This window comes from Lissotriton vulgaris, chromosome 11 (assembly GCF_964263255.1).
Source record: "Lissotriton vulgaris chromosome 11, aLisVul1.2, whole genome shotgun sequence".
NCBI classification, from domain to species: Eukaryota; Metazoa; Chordata; class Amphibia; order Caudata; family Salamandridae; genus Lissotriton; species Lissotriton vulgaris.
The window spans coordinates 1,067,946,948-1,067,966,519 of NC_141699.1; the positions used below are offsets into that span (position 1 = coordinate 1,067,946,948).

General features: G+C 47.8%; 1 protein-coding gene across 3 annotated transcripts in view; it reads right to left on the reverse strand.

The window, feature by feature from the left end:
• Nucleotides 1-19,572, reverse strand: part of EIF4G1 (eukaryotic translation initiation factor 4 gamma 1) — a 1,004,595-nt gene that overhangs the window by 510,752 nt on the left and 474,271 nt on the right. For all 3 annotated transcript variants that reach the window (XM_086944451.1, XM_086944450.1, XM_086944449.1), the window contains one exon: nt 14,866-15,031. In XM_086944451.1, the coding sequence (XP_086800577.1) occupies nt 14,866-15,031 (166 nt within the window). The remainder of the gene's footprint in view (nt 1-14,865; nt 15,032-19,572) is intronic.

The following is a 19,572-nucleotide window of genomic DNA, read 5'->3' on the forward strand; positions in this document are numbered from 1 at the left end:
CACTTTCGGTTTCTTCACCGGGAGTGACTCGGTACCAATGTTCGTGGCCGGGCCTGCAGGCGGGGCCGAGGAACTCACATCAAGGTCTTGGGTAAGGCCCGAAGGCGATCCCTCGACCTGGGCCTTATCGATTGGCACGGCCCCAGAGTCAGTCTGAGGAAGCTCCTCATCCGAGCTATCCTCCATGGCCCCTAGGGCCCCGTCGTCGTCTCCTACCTCCTCGACGACTTCTTCGTTCTCGAAAGCCTCAGCCTCAGCGTCAGCGTCGTAGTCTTCCTCGACATCCGACGCGGGGTTAGATTCTGAGACGTCCAGGATATCCTCATCCTCTACCTCCCCAGCATCGAAAACGTCCGTAGGGGCTGTAGCAGATTGCTGAGCCTCCAGGCGCGCAGCTCGACGGAGCTTGAGTGTCTTCTTGGACCGGAATCTCGAACAGGCCATACACTTGGCCTCATCGTGGTCCGGCGACAGGCACTTGTTGCACACCGGGTGGATGTCGATGTGTGGGTACTTCGAGTAACACACCGGACATCTCTTGAATGGACTACGGTCCATGATGGATGGTCGATGAGTCTGGAGCGTTGACAAGGCCTTCCGCGCCGAAAGCACGCGGAAGTACAGAGCTCGGCTCGGAGCCGAGGAAAGTTGTTAAGCCGAACGCAAGACAATACCGACGCAAGACTAAAGACGTTTTGGTCTCGAGGAAAGTTTACTATTACTTTATTGATTCCGACAAGAGGGAACCAAAGACATCCGAACCCAATGGCGGAAAAAAACAATCTGGGGATGGAGTCTATGCCCATGCGCACTGTAGTCCAGGGGAGGAGCCACCTATCTCGTGATACTTTTAAGACTCTTACAGGACAACAATGTGCAATCATCCGGACCCAACACTAGGTGGCGATCTATGCACAGATATGAATTCAGCAGCCCACATGCCTCAAACACCTTTCTGATGTTGCCAGCGTATCAAATAGAAAGTCCTCTTCTATAGCAACAGAATGCATGTCTACATTATGGTAGCTTGCAGCTCTGTCTATTAAGGAGTTAAAAGCCACTGCGTCTTCTGTGGGTGATGGCTTAGCTGGGTATACAGTAGGGTCTGTAATGGGTAGAGCCCCCTCATTGTCATAAAAAAATTGATCAAGAAATCGATCAAACAGCTATCATGGGTCCAAGATAAGGCAGCCCTCTCCAAAAAAACGCATGGTTGGATGACCCTAAACTCGTACACTACTAAGGGACCACAGAGCTACCATGGCGAGGGATACACCAAATCCGTCAAAATGCGCTTCTTAAAGCATAGGCTGGGCTTGCTATCCTGTATTCAAAATCTCCCGCGCGGGATCAAAATAAAAGCTGATCCTCTTTGTCGGCTATGGGGCTTGGGGCAAGAGGACATGCTGCACTTGATATGCTCTTGCGAGAATTTACACGATGAACGGAAATACTTGTTGAAACACTTCAATCGGCAAGGAATCCTCACACGAAGGAAGGCAGTTCTGGCTTGCTTTTCTCCATGACTCTCTTGAGCTGTAGCTTCGTAAAATTTATGAAGGCGGTGGAAAAAAAGATAAACACAGAAAGAGAAGACTAGGTCCAAAATGGTGTGTTGTCCTGACTGGTGAAAGAGGATCACGCGGATACGTGTGTGGAGAAGTGTGTTGCGTCACAATAGGCTAAAAAAGTCCCATCAGACCACCCTCGTGGCGGCATATCATCATGTGGGAAAGGGCAATCGCTCTGTGTGCCGCCCGTGCCATCAAGAAACGGTGCGGAATTGGAAAACAGTGCGTTTAGCCACAATTGTGCACAACCTACAATACAGAGAAAGTGCAGTGCTTAAAGGAAAAGTGCTTAATTAAAAATGACTACCTAGACAAATTTTTTTTATTTTTTTTTATTTTTATATAATCGAGATAAGTATAGGTGTCAAGATTAAAAGCCGCACCTGGTAGTGAGAATGTGAGACTACATTATGGCGCTGTGCAGTATGGTCGACTAGTTACAGCTAGGTGGAGTATTTCTCCAGCTTTCATCAGGACCTTTTAAGATGGTCAGCTACTGCAACACAGTGTGAAAGGTATACAAAAGTGCAAAAACATTAGTTACACACAACAGCGTGCAATGTACTTTAGGAAGATAAATATCTCCCAGAAAATTAGAACCTCAGTATCCAATGAAGACAGGAAAGGAATCTTCTTCCCAGCTTTGTGTGGGTGAAGACCTCACCTCGCCCGGCAACCGCTCAGGAAATTGAGGCCCCGCACTATCCGTCGCTCTAAGTCGAGAGGAAGGGGAGGCCTCGGTTGCCGGGCGAGTTGAGGTCTTTCTAGTCGTTGCCAGTTCTTCCTAGTCGTCGAAGATATTCTCGGGCTCTGGTGCCGACCTCTGCATTTCCTGCCTTGCCGCTCCTCTATTCCGGATCGCCATTTTGGACCGGAACTGGGCACAAGCTAGGCAATTGTCTTCATTATGATCTGGAGACAAGCATTTGTTGCACACTGGATGTCTATCGGTGTGCGGGAACTTGGAGTTGCACTGCGGGCAGTACTTGAATGGGCTTCGTTCCATCGACCGTCGGTCCACGTGGCGTCGAGAAGGCCTAACGACCCGATTCGACGACCGGAGTGCAAACTAATGGTAAAGAAGGTTATCGGTACCGATCGCGAACAATACCGACGAAACCGAAGGCCTTTTGGCCTTTAGAGAAGTTTATCTTGATTCCGAACTTGGAGTGCTGGAAAGTACATCCGAACCCAATGGCGGACAAAAAATCTGAGCATGGAGAGGATGTCCATGCGCACTGTAGTACAGGGGAGGAGCCACCTATCTCGTGATACTTCGAAGACTCTTCCAGGACAACAATGTGCAATCATCCGGACCCAACACTTGGCGGCGATCTATGCACAGATATGAATACAGCAGCCCACATGCCTCGAACGCTTGTATTTCACTTACTTTGAGAGAGGTGATAGCAACAGCGAAAGCAGTTGTCCATGTTAGGAATTGCAGCTCGCATCTATGTAGGGGCTCGAAAGGAGGTCCCATAAGTTTGGTATGGACAAGATTTAGGTTCCACACAGGAGAAGGAGGCAACCTGGGTGGGATCACCCTTTTTAAGCCTTCCATGAACGCTTTAATCACTGGAACTCTGAAGAGAGATGTTGCCTGTTCTGTAAATAAGCTGCAATTGCTGCAAGGTGTAGGCGTATGGAAGAATACGCCAAATTAGATCTTTGTAGATGTAGAAGGTAACAAAAGATATTCTGGATGGAAGCTTTCAGGGTTCAATTTGATTATTTGTGCAATAAATTGCGAATCTCTTCCATTTAGCAGCATACCACGCTCTGGTAGTGGGTTTCCTGGCTTCTTTAATAATGGCCATACAGTCTGGTGGTAGGTTTAAGTAACCAAACTCTAGGACTTCAGGAGCCAGATCGCTAGATTCAGTTGGTGCGGGTCTGGGTGCCTGATTTCGCCATGGTTCTGTGTTAGCGATGGAGTGAGCCGCAGCTTTTGGTGTGGAACTAGAGAGTTCCAGCAGCGTGGTGAACGACGGTTGGCGTGCCCACGTGGAAGCTACAAGGATCAGTTTGAGAGACTGTTGTCTGAGTTTGCGCACCACTAATGGAATTAGTGGGAGAGGCGGAAAAGCGTACGCAAATCTGCCTGACCAGTTCATCCATATTGCATTGCCTTCGGACAGTGGGTGCGGAAACCTGGCAACGAAGGCTGGGCATTTTGTATTTGTGGGTGGCGAACAGGTCTATGTGCCTGTCGACTCAACAGATCTGCTATCTGATTGTGAACTCCTAGAAGGTGTTCTGCTAACAGATGTATGCTTTGAGGAATGGCCCATCTCCAAAATTTTTGTGCAAGCTGGGACAGTTGCAGAGTGTGTCCCCACCTGTTTTTGAATGTAGTACATGGCTGTCATTGTCCGTCCAGATGAGGACAGCCTTGCCTTGCACGTGAAGTTGGAAGGACTTGAGTGCTAGGAATATTGCTAGCAGCTCGCGATGGTTGATTTGGAGTAGCCGCTGTTGAGCGGTCCATTGACCCCGAGTGGCATGACGAAGGAGATGGACTCCCCATCCTGTGAGGAATGCGTCTGTTGTGAGCACTACTTGTGGCACCGGCTCTAGGAACGGCGGCCCCTTTGTCAGGTTTTTGGTGTTCCACCACTGCAGAGAGCGATGTGTGCGGCTGTCCACCAACACTAGGTCTGTTAATTGACTGTGAGCTTGGTTCCACTGTCGTGCTAGACACTCTTGTAGCAGACACATTTGCAATCTTGCGTGTGGAACTATGAAGATGCAAGATGCCATTGTGCCTATGAGTTTCATAAACACTCTGGCTGGGAGAGATTGTTGGTGTTGAAAAACAGCAACTAGGTTTTGAATGCTCTGTATCCTGGCTGGACTGGGGTGAGCTAGAGCTGTTGACGTGTCTACTGTAGCCCCTAGATACTGGTGTGCGTGCGAAGGCTCTAGGTGCGACTTGGTGTAGTTTATTGTAAACCCTAGGTTGTGCAGCATCTGGATTGTTTGGTGTGTGTGTGCAAAGCACTGGCTGGCCGATTTGGCTTTTATGAGCCAATCGTCCAGATAAGGGAAGACATGGATCTGTTTTCTCAGATGTGCTGCTACGACTGCTAGGCACTTCGTGAATACTCTTGGTGCCGTTGTCACTCCAAATGGAAGGACTGTGCTTAGGCGCAGAAGAGGCTCAAGTGTTATTACCTCTGCCTCAGCCCTTGGTATTATTGCCTCTGTATCCTCCTCTGTAGTAACTCTTGTTAGAGGAGGTTTGTGTCTTGAAAGACGTGTTAGTGTCTGTTCCAGTTTGTTTGGAGCCACCTCTGTAAAAGGAGCGATGAAAGGAGCCCTGAGCTGGGGTAGATTGTAAGACCCCCATAGACTTGGCAGTGTCTGGGTCTTTTTTCATCTTTGAGGGTAGTGTCTACCTCCGGACCAAATAACTGGTTTTGATTCAAAATGGTGGTTTGGACAGCCTGTTTGAACCCCGAAATGCGTAACCACGCATGTCCCCTAATGAAGACACTGGAACAATCTGGGGATGGAGGCGATGCCCATGCGCACTGTAGTCCAGGCGAGGAGCCACCTATCTCGTGATACTTCGAAGACTCTTCCAGGACAACAATGTGCAATCATCCGGACCCAACACTAGGCGGCGATCTATGCACAGATATGAATTCAGCAGCCCACATGCCTCGAACCAATAGGTCTAGATGCTGTGTCTGCGGCATCTAGTGCGCATTTGATTGAAGCGTTAGATATTAATTATCCTTCCTGTAGGAAGTCAGTGGCTTGATCTTTATACTGATCTGGGAGGTGTTCAAGCAATTTCTCCAATTGGTCGTAGTGAGCCCCATCATAACGGGAAAGTAGGGCTTGCGTATTAGCTATGCGCCATATATTGGAAGCCTGCGCAGCTATTCTTTAGCCTGATGCATCAATAATCTTGGATTCCTTGTCAGGCGGGGGTGCTTCACCAGAAGTCTGAGAATTGGCCCTTTTACGTGCGTTGGACACCACTTATGAGTCTAGTGGTAGGTGTCCTTTAATATAGACTGGGTCTGAGGGTGCAGGTCTATATTTCTTTTCAATTCTGGGGTTTAAAATTCTGGTACACACAGGATCTTTAAAGACCTCAGTAGCATGCTTAACCACCCCTTTGATCATGGGAAGAATGAGCAGATCTGAGACTGCTCAAAAGTATCTAAGAGAAAATCTTCCTCAATGGCCTCAGAATGCATGGGGACACCAGGATATGTAGCAGCTCTGTTGATTAGCTGGCGAAACCCAATAGTATCCTCAGTAGGAGAAGGTTTAGATGTATATGAGGGTGCCTCAGGGACATCAGGGTCCTCTGTAGGGTATGGAAACTCCCACCTAGGCACAGGTTTTGTGTATGGAAAAGTCAATGTGCCCTCACCTTCAGAGTATGTATTGTCTCCTTCCCCGTCCCCTCCACCGAAATTGTATTCATTATGCTGTGGTGAATGTGATAATGGAAATTGTATAGGAGAGTTTTGAGGTGAAACATAAGGAGAAGCGGGAGAAAGAGGAGAGACAGGAAAGGAAAAGTGCAGAGGAGAGGTTGCACAGTCCTCCTTGGCAGGAACCACAGGTGTAGGTGGTGTAGCTGCAGGTCTCTTCTTGAGTGATGTGGTACCAACATGACCAGTTTTCGGGTCGATTAAGATTTTTCTGTTGAGGATCTGGTCGAAAAAGGTCCTCGAGGCGCAACTTTCTTCGCCGCGGTTTTTTTCAGTGCCGGTGTAGGTTTTTGAGTGTCTTTAGCCTTAGGAGGTATTGGAGAGTCCTGTGGCTTAGGTTTCGGTGCCGAAAGTGTCGATTTTGGCTTGGAAGGCGTGTTCGCGGGCTTGGAGGCCTTGGAATCAGGCTTTGTTGTTTGCGGCACCATGTGCGGCTTCGGTACCGGTGGGTCTGGTTTCGGTGTCAGCACTTCTTTTGGTGTCGGAGCCGAAGGGTGTTTTGGCTTCGATGTCGACGGACTCTTGTTCGGTGACGAGGCACCGGAAGGCGGCGGACGCTATGTGGAAACTTTGCTTGACATTTCGGCCATTTTCGGAATGGAGTCCTTTCCATATGGTGTAGGCCGCATGGCATCGATAGGCCTAGAGGACCACTTGGATGACCGGAATGGAAACTGGTCTAGTGACTCCCCTGCTTCTGGCTATAATTATTATTTACATTTGTAGTGTGCTACTGTTACCAAAAGATGTCCTGGGGCTAATGACCATCTGCTGCCTGTAGGCAAATGAGAACCCAGAAGGAGAAGGAGAACCAGCCAAATGGGGTGACCTACAGAGCATAGAGAAAGCTTTTTATATCTTCCTAAAGGGTAATTGATTTAGTGGAGTGAAGCAAAGGAGTGTGCAAGTTCCATAACTGCGTGGCCTGCACCAAAACAGCGGGACTCATGCCTTCTTGAATCAGGGAACAATAAGCAGAGTGGCACAAGCCGAGAGGATCATAAGGGGCAGCCGGGTTTGGGTGCTGGTTTGGAGTCGGGTGACCTGTTGATTCAATGGAGATTCTCCGGTTGCAAAAAACACTGCAGGCTCGGGGACGAAGATCTTCGGGAGGCAACCACCGGTTGGAGTGGTAAGTTGGGATGCTGCGACACTCAATTAGGCCATCCAAGGCAGTGGGACGTCAGTCGCAGGGATGCTCCAGAAAGGTGTTGCAGGTGTGTTGGAGACTTGAGGCAGGTCAGGGATCACCAAATCGAAGGTCAGGATTGCCGGGGAGACCTTGTGGTGTTGAGCCACTTTAACTCCGGCCGTGGGCGTCTGGTGCAAACTCGCGAATTTGGCTGGAGCCAGAATGTTGGTGAGCAAATCCGGTGTTCACAGGAGACTAAGTCTTGGTTCCAGAAGGCAGGGTAGGTCCTCCGGATTCTTGAGTGTCTGCAGAACACACCAGGATTTAGCTGAAGCAGGTTCGGGGTGGGGAAAGGCCAGTAGAGCTGGGGACAACTCAGTGGGCATCCTTGCCTCTTAGTTCAGCACAGCTTCAGTCCTTGTCTAAGCAAGGTTAGGGGTTGCCACTCAATACTAGATTTAGGGGTGTTTCAGGTAGGTACAGGTCGAGACCAATGGGTCCCTTACTTGGGGTGGATAAACGCCATAATAGGTCACCCTCCAGTGGGATGAGGCAACTGCCTAACTGTAGCTGCCTGGTTGCCCCCCCCCCCCTTCTGCAAGATGGTGGGGACAGAGTTGGGCTTCACCTCCCCTCCCCCACCTGAGGGGTGGGTTCGGCAATGGTGGGCACACTTCTCTTCCCAACTTGGTTTTCTTGCTGATTCTTCCACCCAAAGTGGGGGGTCAAAACCTGTGGGAGCCAGTTGCTGGGAGCAGCAAATGGCTGGGGAAGCTCACAAAGGCATCAAACCTTTGAAGCTTTCCCTTGGTGGACCCTGCCCATACTGGGGAAGGAGGCTTGGCACCACATTCCAGGATGTGCATTGTTCCAGGACCTAGAGAGCAGTAGGCTCTCGACCCAGGGGTCCAGAAACATGTCGGAGTAGCAGCTGGTGAGTAGCCACTCAGCCAAGACTCTAGACTTGGGTCGTTTTTCAGGCGGCATCTCTTAAGATGCCCTCTGTGTGCATTATTCATTAAATCCCACACTGGCATCAGTGTGGGCTTAATGTGCTGAGAATGTTGATATCAAACCCCCCAGTTTTCAGTAAAGCAGTTATGGTGCTGTGGAGTTTGTAATGAAACTCCCAGCACCATATACTCTGAATAGCAGCACTGCACTTACTAAGTCTAAGAATTGGTTTGAGCACTGTAGGGTTACAGGGCTCATGCACCTGTACCCTCACCACTGGTATAGTGCACCCAGCAAAAGGGGTGACTGAGGTATGCCAGGGCAGTGTTTTGTGGGCATGGCACACAGGGATGTGTGCCATGTCGACTCTTCCCTTTGTTCAGCAGCAAGTCACTCAGCCTGCAAAGGTAGTGTGTGTGTCAGAGTACAGGGCCTCTAAGGGTGGCACAGTAAGTGCTGCAGCCCTTAGGGGCCTTCCCTGGTCACAGTGCCTTGAGTATCTAGGGTACCATTTACCAGGGGCTGACCTGTGGCCAGAGATGCCAATTGGGTTTAGGCTTCAATGCAGTTTTAGGGAAAGAACATAGGCCCAGGGTACACTCCGTCAAAGTACATCAGCAATACAGCATTCAGGTGTGTTGTAAATAGGTCTATTGTTGGTGTCCCCCACTTCCTGAATAGCCTTTGTGTTACTTGTGCATTGAGCTCCCACTTGTGGGATGCAGATATCTGTCTGCTGAGCAAGTCTGCCTCCACGTTGTCCTTCCCTGGTAGATGTATAGCTAGGCGGTCTCTTGAGTGGGATGGCCCATCTCCATATGTCCTGCGCTAGGTTGGATAGTGCGACTGATTGTGTTCCTCCCTGATGGTTGATGTAGAACATCATTGTGGTGTTGTCGGTTTGTATCAACACTCTTCGCCCGTACAATTTTTTCTGGAAGGCTTTTAGAGCGAGGAACACAGTCTTTAGTTCCAGGTAGTTGATGTGCTCGATCGCATCTGTTGGGAGTCCACAGGACCCACACCTTGAGCTGGTTTATGGTATGAGTCTGTGGTGATGGTCACTGTTGGGTTTCGTGGTGTTAAAGGCTTCCCCTTTGTTATGTTACTCTTCCAGAGCGTGCGTTACAACCACTAGATCCGGAGTCTCCAACCGGTCGATGTCGAGCTACTGGTAGCTCGCGGAGACCCCGGGAGTAGCTTGTGTAGCCCTTCAGCCTTTCCGGCTCCTTTTGCCCGCCCTCACCCAAACCAGCCGCTCAGATTGGAGCTAAGCTGGGATGGGGGCCGGCGAAGAAGATGACGCTCCTCTCCTGGACCTGCAGACTCCTCTCGTGAGTGACTCTTGTGACATCATAGTCTACTGAAAACACACTGGCATCGCACGGTCTGCCATTGTGCGACGGGTGCCAGCACACAGCAGTAGGAGACTTGCCTTCCACTGCAGGTAAGCAGAGATAGTTTAGTGACGTTGGATTCAGTTTTTTTTTTTTTTTTTAAGTGCACCAAAAGCGAGTGGAACAGAGGGCAGAAGGCCACAGAAAAACAAAGCAAAAATGAGGAACAGCGGGCAGAAAGGCACAAAAACAAGGGGAAAACGAGTGGAACAGCGGGCGGAAGGGCACAAAAAACGAAGCAAAAACGAGTGGAACAGAGGGCAGAAAGGCACAAAAACGAGTGGAATAGAGGGCAGAAGGGCACAAAAAAAGAAGCAAAAGTGAGTGGAACAGAGGGCAGAAGGGCACAAAAAAAGAAGCAAAAACAAGTGGAACAGGGCAGAAGGTCACAAAAACGAGTAACAGGGCAGAAGGGCACAAAAAACGATGCAAAAAACGAGTTGAATAGAAGAAAGAAAGGCACAAAAAAAGGGGAAAACAAGTGGCACAGAGGGCAGATGGGCACAAAAAACGAATGGCACAGAGGCAAAATACAGAAATATGGGGGCAGCGAGGGGAACAGAAGGGAAAACGGGGCACGGACCACGTACAGGCAGCTGGGTAAGACAGACTGCAGTCACAACAATGAAAACACAGGCAATACAAAAAAAGCAATCAACCATTGAAAGGCACATGTGTATAGGTTACCGTTACTTGGCAGGCTGGTAAAAAGATGCACCAGGATTAGCAGTAGGATTTTCGTGCTGCTGTCTGCTTGCTCACTTTCCACAAGCCCTAGGGTACCACTGCCTCTTACAACTCTGCAGTTATATGTGTCCAGCAGTCAAGCCAAGCTCATGATGCGGGAGGGGGCGGGGGTAGGGGGGGGGGGGGGGGGGGGGGGGGGGAGTAGACGTATGGGGGCATGGGATATTTTGGACCTATTAATTGAAATGTCTTTAAGCGTCACAAATCCAAAGTCATTCCTTTTGGTGTTCTAGGGAACTCTTAAGTCAGGTTTGTCTTGGGTATTTTGTTCAAACCACAGTATGGGCTCTGATGAAAGTAGGCTTAAAGTCAATGATACTGAGCGTGAGGGGTCTCGTAAAAATGCGCGAATTGCTTCGGGTTCAGTAGCTCACGACGATTTTCACTGGCCTGAAGTAGCTCAGACTACACAAAAGGTTGAAGACCCCCTGGCCTGCACTAGATCTTCCCAACTCCCTGTAGCTTGTGACCATTGTTGCAGCCATTCCTGGAATGGTCTCATGTGTAGCCGTATATTGGGGACTAGGTGTATTCAGGACGCCATCATCCCCATGATCTTGCTCGCTGTCCTCACGGTCAGAGCTCGCCCCTTCTGGTACAGACGTGTCTCCTTCAGCAGGGAGAGTGTTCTCTTGTCGCTGGGGAACACTTTGCTCTGTATGGTGTTGATCTGTGCGCCTAAAAAGATCTTCACTTGTTCTGGTTCCATTGAGGATTTCCCCCAGTGTATTGAGAATTCCAGTTCTGTTAGCATTTTTGTGACCCGCTGTGCATGTTCTTTGCATTGTTTGTAGGTACTTGCTTTATTAGCCAGTTGTCGAGGTTGGGGTATACATGGATCCCTTCCCTTAGGTACGCTGCCAGGACTGCGAGGCACTTGAAGACCCGTGGTGCTGATTTTAGTCCGAAGGCCAGGGCGGTGAACTGGTAGTGTGCTTTGTCGATGGCAAATCTCAGTAAATTTTGTGCTGCCTGTTCATGGGAATGTGTAGTTAGGCGTCTTCGGTCTGTGGTGGACATAAAGTCTCCGTACCTTAACTGAGGAATGACTTTTTGTAGAGATGTCATCTTGAATTTTAGTGTTCTTATGTCTTGGTTTAGGAACCCTAGGACCAGGATGGGTCTTAACATTTCGTCCACCTTTGGTACGAGGAAGTAGATAGAGTACACTCCTTTGTTCCTATCTTCGAATGGTACTGTTTCTATGGCCTCTTTGCGGAGGAGTTCTTGTGCTTCCTCTAGGAGTAGCACTAGTTCTTTTGCTGAGCACGATTTTCATTTTGGTTTTTTGTTTGGAGATTTCTGTTCCAGTTCTATGCAGTATGCGAACTGCATGATGTTCAGTATCCATTTGTCTTATTTTCTTCCATTCCTGGAAGAAGTGTTTTAGTCTGCCTCCTACTGGTGTTACATGTTCGTTGATTTTTAGCCCGTGTAACCCTTTTTTGTTGACTTTGTTGTGCCCCTCCTATAGGTGTGTCATGTGGGTCGGCACGCTTGGTGGTCCGGAGTCACTGAGGTGGGCTGCTGGCCCCCTCTTGTTTGCCCGCCCGCGAATTGAGTGGCCCCGAGGCTGGTATTGCCAGGTTTGTTTTTGCTGGCCCTGCTGTGCTTGATTGTCGCCCTGGTAGCCCTGCTGGAATGTCTGATGTGACGTTCCCGGCTGGTTTCCCCTTCTTCCGTTTGTGCCTCTGTGTCGGTGTGCCTCTTCTCATTCCTCTGAATTGCAAGGCCCCCATGGACCTTGCAGTTTCATTTTCGAGTTGGGTGAGTTTCTCATCCACTGGTGCTCCGAACAGGGTTTCTCCATTGAAGGGGGTGTTCAGAATGTTATTCTGTACTTCCGGCTTGCAGCCGGAGATACTAGGCCAGGCATGCCTTCTTTCTGTGACCCCGATTATCATGAGCCTGCTGGGTGTGCCGCATCCAGGGCTGATTTCAGGCATGAGTTTGGCAAATTCTTGCCTTCCCCCACCAGGTGTGTTGCTGTCTGCTGCTATTGCTCAGGAGGTGTTTGAGCAGTTGTCCGTCACAATGCTGGTAAGTATGTCTTGAGTAGGGCATTAGAGTTGGCAATGCACCAGTGTGCTTCTGCATTCCTTTGTTTTCCTTCCAGGGAGGTCTACCCTCTTACTCTTTGTCTGGTGGTGGGCCTGGGTTTGTGGGAACAATGGCCCTTTTTCTGGCTGTTGCTGCAATGATGGAGTCAGCAGTGACGGATCCCTGGATGCAGGGAGGATCCTTAGAGGAGTGTTTGCATTTCTTCTCTGTCCTAGGTGTGACAGACCTGCAGCTTGCTGGTTCTTTGAATGCCTCCCTCCCCTGGTCCAGGACACTTGGTAGCATGGAGAGGAATTGACTCGTGGTTTGCGTGGGGAGCAGGGTCTCTAAGAGGAAGCTGGCTTTTGGTTTTTCTTCCTCTAGTTTCATTCCATAAGCTGTTGCCGCGTTCTTGATGACCATGTTGTAAATACCAATGTCATCTGGCGGCGAAGGCCTGGAAGGTTAAGTCTCCACGGCCTCTTCCGGGCTTTCGGCGTCAAGGTCCTGCCAATCCAGGTCCTCAGCCACGCCTTTTCAGGGACGTACTTCGATGACCTAGTTTTTTCTTGTTTTTTCGCCGTCTGGGAGTCCTTTTCGAAGGATATGCTGGGCTGCTTGTCCTTGGATGCAGCTGCGGACATCGTAATTTTTGGCACCAGTGCTCCTTTCGTGGAATTAGACTGTTTTTCGAGAGTCTAACTCAGGTTTGATAGTCTGTCGGGTCTTTAGGGATCGATGTCTCTCCTACCTATTGATGTTTTCTTATCAGTCTCTACGACCGTGTAGTCATCTGCTTCTTCATCGATGTTGTCCTCTTCATCACTGGAGAGGCCCAAGTACTGACGCAACGGAGGTTGACCTTGGCCTTGCAAGCTGTAGTTGGCTCTCCTCTACTTCACCCGGAGGGTCTTCGGGGTGAAGATGGAGCAGACGTTGCAATCCTTGCTTTCGTGGTCGACCGGCAGGCAGAGGTTGCAAACCGGGTCCTGGTCCTTCTGCGCATATTTGAGGTGGCAATTGCGGCAGAATTGGAGCGGGGTCTTGTCCATTCCAGCGCTCAAGGGTCCCTCTATGTGCGCATTCTCAGTCGAAGTCTTCGATGGTCTCCTCTTTAATCGTCCCGGCTTAGTGGTCTTGTTTCTGGATGTATTCTCCAAACTCTTTCGGTAGATTTCAGTCTTTTCCTTCTTTTCTCCCAAAACTCTGGAACTTCTCGGTGAGAATCAAGACCCAACGGCGGAAAAAAAGAATCTGAAGATGGTGCCCAAAGGTGGGAGCTTCTGCAGGAAGCGTTCTGGCGTCACAGGAAGGACACCAAAAGGTGGGACGTAGACACCCACCTGAGCTACAAAAAAAAAAAAAGGAAGACGACTAAGATTCCGGACCCAACCACTAGACCGCAGAATAATGCACTGCATAGTGAATCCAGAAAGATTCATGCCGCAAAACATACACGTTCCTAGTCATCAAAACCCCTCCGGGGGAACATAGGATCTTGCCAACAGATTCATTTTGTGATCAAGCCCAACGCCAACAAACTTGCCTTGGAGAAGTAAAATCACGTCTTGTAGAGGGACCATAAGCAAATGCTCTGACCGGACGCAATGATTTAACTGCTGTTTATTTAAGATTGGCCACAAAGATCCCTCCTTTTTAGGGATTAGGAAGTGCAGGGAGTACTGTGAGTGTGAGGTGGAATATTTGGAGGTGTGGTGATGAGCTTCGGACAACCATGTTGGCTAATGTCCTACACCTACTGGCCCGATGTTCTGGATTGCCATGTGGGAAGAAATTGGAATCTTTCCCCGACAGATGAAGGAGAAGGAAGTCAATGTTGTGCGGTGGGTGCAGTACCACGTGGGGAAACATATTTGCCTCTACCTTTTCACTATAGTAGCCTCAGGGAGAGGAGTGGTGACTCTGGCCCCAGGGATATAAGAAAGATGCTTTGGTAGATTAAGTTTTGAAGCCAGCCCTATAAGAGGAGCAACAAACGGAGCCATGAGGATTTGGAAATAGTCACCCATGGACTTGGTACTTATATATTTTTCATTGTTTCAAGAACCAATGTCAAAGTGAAGGCTGAAAAGATGTTCCTTGACAAAGGAGACATGTAATAATGTCTGATGTACTTCTCGTTTAAAACCAGATAGGAATAGCCTGGCATGGTGCCGCAACAGAATAGATGTGTTAATTCCCCTAGCAGCAGTATCTGCGGAATCTAACGCACAGCAAATAGATGTTTGAAATGAGCTTTCACACAGAAACAAACTCATATGATCTTTTTGTGCTGCTTTGGGAGGTGTTGGAGGAGCTCCATCTCGTCCTGGTGGGCATGGTCACATTGAGCCAATAATGCCCATGGAGTTAGCAATTTAACAGTGATTGGTAGATTAAGTTTCTATTCTTAACCTGAGGCTTTAATTAAGGTGCTCTCCTTGTCATGCAATGGAATTAGCCCATTTACGAGGGTTGTAACAACTAGTGAGTAGGTAGAATTTGTCCCTTGATGTAAATGGGGTCGAAAGGAGAGGCTTTGTACTGCATAAGACATGAATCCTTACCAGACATGTACTGGTATTTTGTGTCTCCTGGCTGCAGGCTGTCTTCTTTTTCCTCCCAGGTCTCATCAGTGTCTTCTGGACGGGGCCGCGGGGTCTCTTCTGGCTCAGTGGTCGGAGGCGGGGCAGATGGAGTTGAAGATTTTCTCTCAGGTGTTGTACTGCTAACCTGTGGTTAGTTAAAAGTAATATATAATTTAAGCAAAGAGCCAGAAAGAAATTTTAATATTAGAGATAACAGCTGGTAACTTCCATTACATCCACACAGTTCTTGGAACAGCAGAAATTGGGCTCAGTTAAAGATGCACATGCAAAGTGCACTCCACAAATAGAGTGTTACCATGAGTAGATCAGACACATGGCAGCTAAATGTAGTATCAGAAAGGAAAATGCTACTTACCAGTATGCATCTGTTCTTGGCATGTAGAGCTGCAGAGATGCACACTATGCATAGATGGCCCCCTTGTGTTGGGCCCGGATGTTTGCAGTTTGTATTGTTGAAGTCTTTCGGAGTCACGGGATAGGGGACTCCTCCTTCGGATGATATTATGCATGGGCATCGGTTCCATCCTCAGATTGTTTTTCGCTATTAGGGAAGTGATGGAGCTGTACAAGAGGTAGTGATGTCCATGTGATTTGTATCTAATTAAGATAATACTGGAACAGATAAAGGTAGCCGAAAAGGCTGGTGGGCGTGTGTAACTCTGCAGCTCTACATGCCAAGAACAGATGCATACTGGTAAGTAGCACTTTCCGTTCGAGGCATATGAGCAGCAGATTACACACTATGCATAGATTGTATAGCAGTACCCATACTTAGCGGCGACCACCAGTATCTGTTGCAGTTGTTTGAAACAGTGTTTTTAGTACACCCTGGCCCAGTGGCTTGTTTAGTTTGCACATCTACACACTGTTTTGTGAATGTGTGCGGTGTAAGCCATGTAGCTGCTCTGCTACTGTCATCTAAGGGAATGTTCCCTAAGAATGCCATTGAAACCCCTATCTTTCTTGTTGAGTGGGAACGTACGTTTTGCTTTTGAGTAACATTTGTATGCATTTAACAATCCATCTGGCGATCCCTGATTGATATGGGGTTGTCTTTATGTGGCGGTGAAAAAGACACAAAGTTTGTCTTTTTTGTGTCCTTTCGACATAGTACATTAATGCTCTTTTGACATCTAAGGTGTGTAGAGCTCTTTCTGCGACTGTTTAAGGCCGCGACAAAAATACAGGCAGCTCAACTGATTGATTCAGATGGAATGGTGAAATGATATTTTGTTCAATGGACTTCTAATTGATGCGCCCCCATACACAAAGACAGTTTGGTTCAGGTATGTAGAAAAGTTCTTTATTTGTATCCATTCTTAAGATACAAATCACCAGATATTTTACAAAAAGGTCAACCAACGCGTTTCACTCCCTTCCAGGGAGTTTCTTCAGGGCACAACGGTCTTTTCCCGGTAACGTGGGGTTAATTCCTCCCTTTTCCCAAATAGTTTTCTTTTGTTTTTTTGTTTCTTGCCCACTTGGTTGTTCTTACATTAATCTTTTATCAATTTATGGATTGGCTTGGGACCATCCATGCCGCTACGGTGATACAGCTACACTGACGGATACAGAATTGCGACGACTCCACACCAACACGGTCAGGGAAAGGAAGAGACTGAACTTCCTGGACTAGTCATAATAAAAAGCTCCCATTACCGGAAGCGTTGAAACCTATAAGGGGAAGAGTATAAGAATATATCACATTGATAAAAGATTAATGTAAGAACAACCAAGTGGGCAAGAAACAAAACAAAAATAGAAAACTATTTGGGAAAAGGAAGAAATTAACCCCACGTTACCGGGAAAAGACCGTTGTGCCCTGAAGAAACTCTCTGGAAGGGAGTGAAACGCGTTGGCTGATCTTTTTGTAAAATATCTGGTGATTTGTATCTTAAGAATGGATAAAAATAAATAAAGACCTTTTCTACATACCTGAACGAAACTGTCTTTGGACTTCTAATTGGTGCGCCCCCATAAACATTGACCAAAATATCTATTTGATCTGGAGAGCACAACAACGTCAAACAGCTGCTGACGTTGGGGTTGGCAGCACATAACGTTAGAGGACTTAATTTGAAACTGGATTTTAGGTGCGGCATTTTAGGGTCCGCTGCTGGCTTTCCTGTTGGAATGGTGAAATGACTTAATGAAGGAATTTAGGATTAGTACGAAGAACTACTTTGTTATGATGCATTTGCAAAAAAGGTTCTTGATTGGTTAATGCTTGTAGTTCACTAACCCTTCTGAGAACTAATTGCTACTAGGAAAGCTACTTTCCAGGTTAGGAATTGCAATTCACATTTATGTAATGGTTCAAAGGGAGGTCCCATTAATCTTGTGAGAACAATGTTCAGGTTCCACACTGGTGCCGGTGGCGTTCTGGGAGGAATTATTCTTTTGAGTCCTTCCATGAAAGCATTAATAGCTGGTACTATGAAAAGAGATAGATATTGTCTATATTGTAAGTATGCTGCGATGGCAGCAAGGTGTAGTCTGATAGACGTGTAGGCTAAATTACACTTTTGAAGGTGTGATACCTATGATGTGTTGAATAGACACGTCTAAGGCATTTACTTGGTTGTTTTGGCAGTATATGACAAAGCGTTTCCACTAAGCAGCATAACATGCTCTAGTAGAGGGACGTCTTGCTTCTTTGATAACGTTCATACATTCTGGAGGAAGGTTGAGGTAACCAAACTATGACCTCAGGAGCCAGATCGCCAAGTTGAGCTGAGCCTGGGTGTCTGATCTCTCCATGGTTCTGCGTTAATAGGCGTGGAGATGGGTTTAGCTTTTGGTGTGGTACAACAGACATTTGCAACAGCGTGGTGTACCACGGTTGTCTGGCCCAAGTTGGAGCGACTAGAATGAGCGTCATGGAATATTGTTGTAATTTGCATACCACTAACGGAAGTAGTGGGAGATGGGAAAAGCATACGCAAATAGTTTTGACCAGTTCATCCATATCGCATTGCCTATGGACAATGGGTGTGGGTATCTGGCGGCAAAGTTTAGCCATTTTGAGTTTTCCTGGGAGGAAAGAGGTCTATCTGAGGTTGTCCCCACATTTGAAAGAACAGATGAAGAACTTGCGGATGAAGTTCCCACTCGTGGATCTGCTGTGTTTGTCGGCTTAGTAGATCTGCCAAAGTGTTTTGTACTCCTGGGACGTGTTGGGCTAAGAGGAAGATCTTTAGTGGTATAGTCCATCTCCATATCTGCTGTGCTAACCGAGAGCTGCAGAGAGTGTTCCCTCTTGTTTCTTTATGTAGTACATAGCTGTCATGTCTGTGCGGACTAAGACAGATTTGCCTGACACTTGACATGCTTTTAGGGATAGAAACACAGCTAGCAACTCCAAATGGTTGATTTGGAGTAAGGAATGCTTACCAGTATGCATCTGTTCTCGGCATGTAGGGCTGCTGACATTCATATCTGTGCATAGATCTCAGCCTAGTGTTGGGTCCAGATGATTGCACATTGTTGTCCTGGAAGAGTCTTCGAAGTATCACGAGATAGGTGGCTCCTCCCCGGACTACAGTGCGCATGGGCATCCTCTCAATCCTCAGATTGTTTTTAGCCATGTGGCAGGGATGGAGTATGATACAGTAAGTGATGTCCATGCTAGAGATTAATTCTGAGTGCTACAGCTGCGACAGGCACCGGGGAGGAGGGAGGGCGATATGAATGTCAGCAACCCTACATGCCAAGAACAGATGCATACTGGTAAGTAGCATATTCCGTTCGAGGCATGTGGGGTGCTGAATTCATATCTGCATAGAATGTATAGCAGTTTCCGCCTTAGCGGTGGTTGCCCATGCCAGCTGCAGCAGTTTGAAAAAGAGTCTTGAGTACAGCCTGTCCTACAGCTGCTTGCTGTTTGGAGTGTACATCTACGCAGTAGTGCTTGGTAAATGTATGTATGGTAGTCCATGTGGCTGCTCTACATATGTCTTTAAGAGGAATGTTTCCTAGGAAAGCCATTGATGCCCCCATCTTGTGTGTTGAATGCATTCTTGGGGGAACTGTTAATGTGCGTTTAGCTTTCTGATAACAAATTTGTATGCACTTAACAATCCATCTGGCTATACCTGATTTGGAAATGGGGTTGCCTTTGTGCTGTGGTGAAAAGGCAACAAACAGTTGCTTAGTTTTCCTGAAAAGTTTGTCCTGTCAATATAGTACAGGAGAGCTCTTAACGTCTAGGGTATGTAGAGCTCTTTCTGCCACTGAATCTGGATTTGGGAAGAACACTGGCAGTTCTATAGTTTGATGTGAAACTGGGATACCACCTTTGGCATAAATTCTGGGTTTGTACGTAGCACTACCCTATTTGCGTGTATTTGTATGAATGGCTCCTGAATAGTTAGGGCTTGCAGCTCACTAAGTGATGTAATTGCCACTTTCCACGTTAGGAATTGTATCTCACACGAGTGTAGAGGTTCAAAAGGTGGTCCCATCAGTCTGGTTAGAACCACGTTCAGGTTCCAGACAGGTGAAGGTGGGTGTCTTGGAGGAATCACTCGCTTGAGTCCCTCCATGAAAGCCTTAATAGCAGGTACTCTGAAGAGTAAAAGGTGATGCCTGTTCTGAAGATAAGCTGCCACCGCAGCTAAATGTATACGTATGGAACTGTAGGCTAGATTGCATCTGTGTAAATGT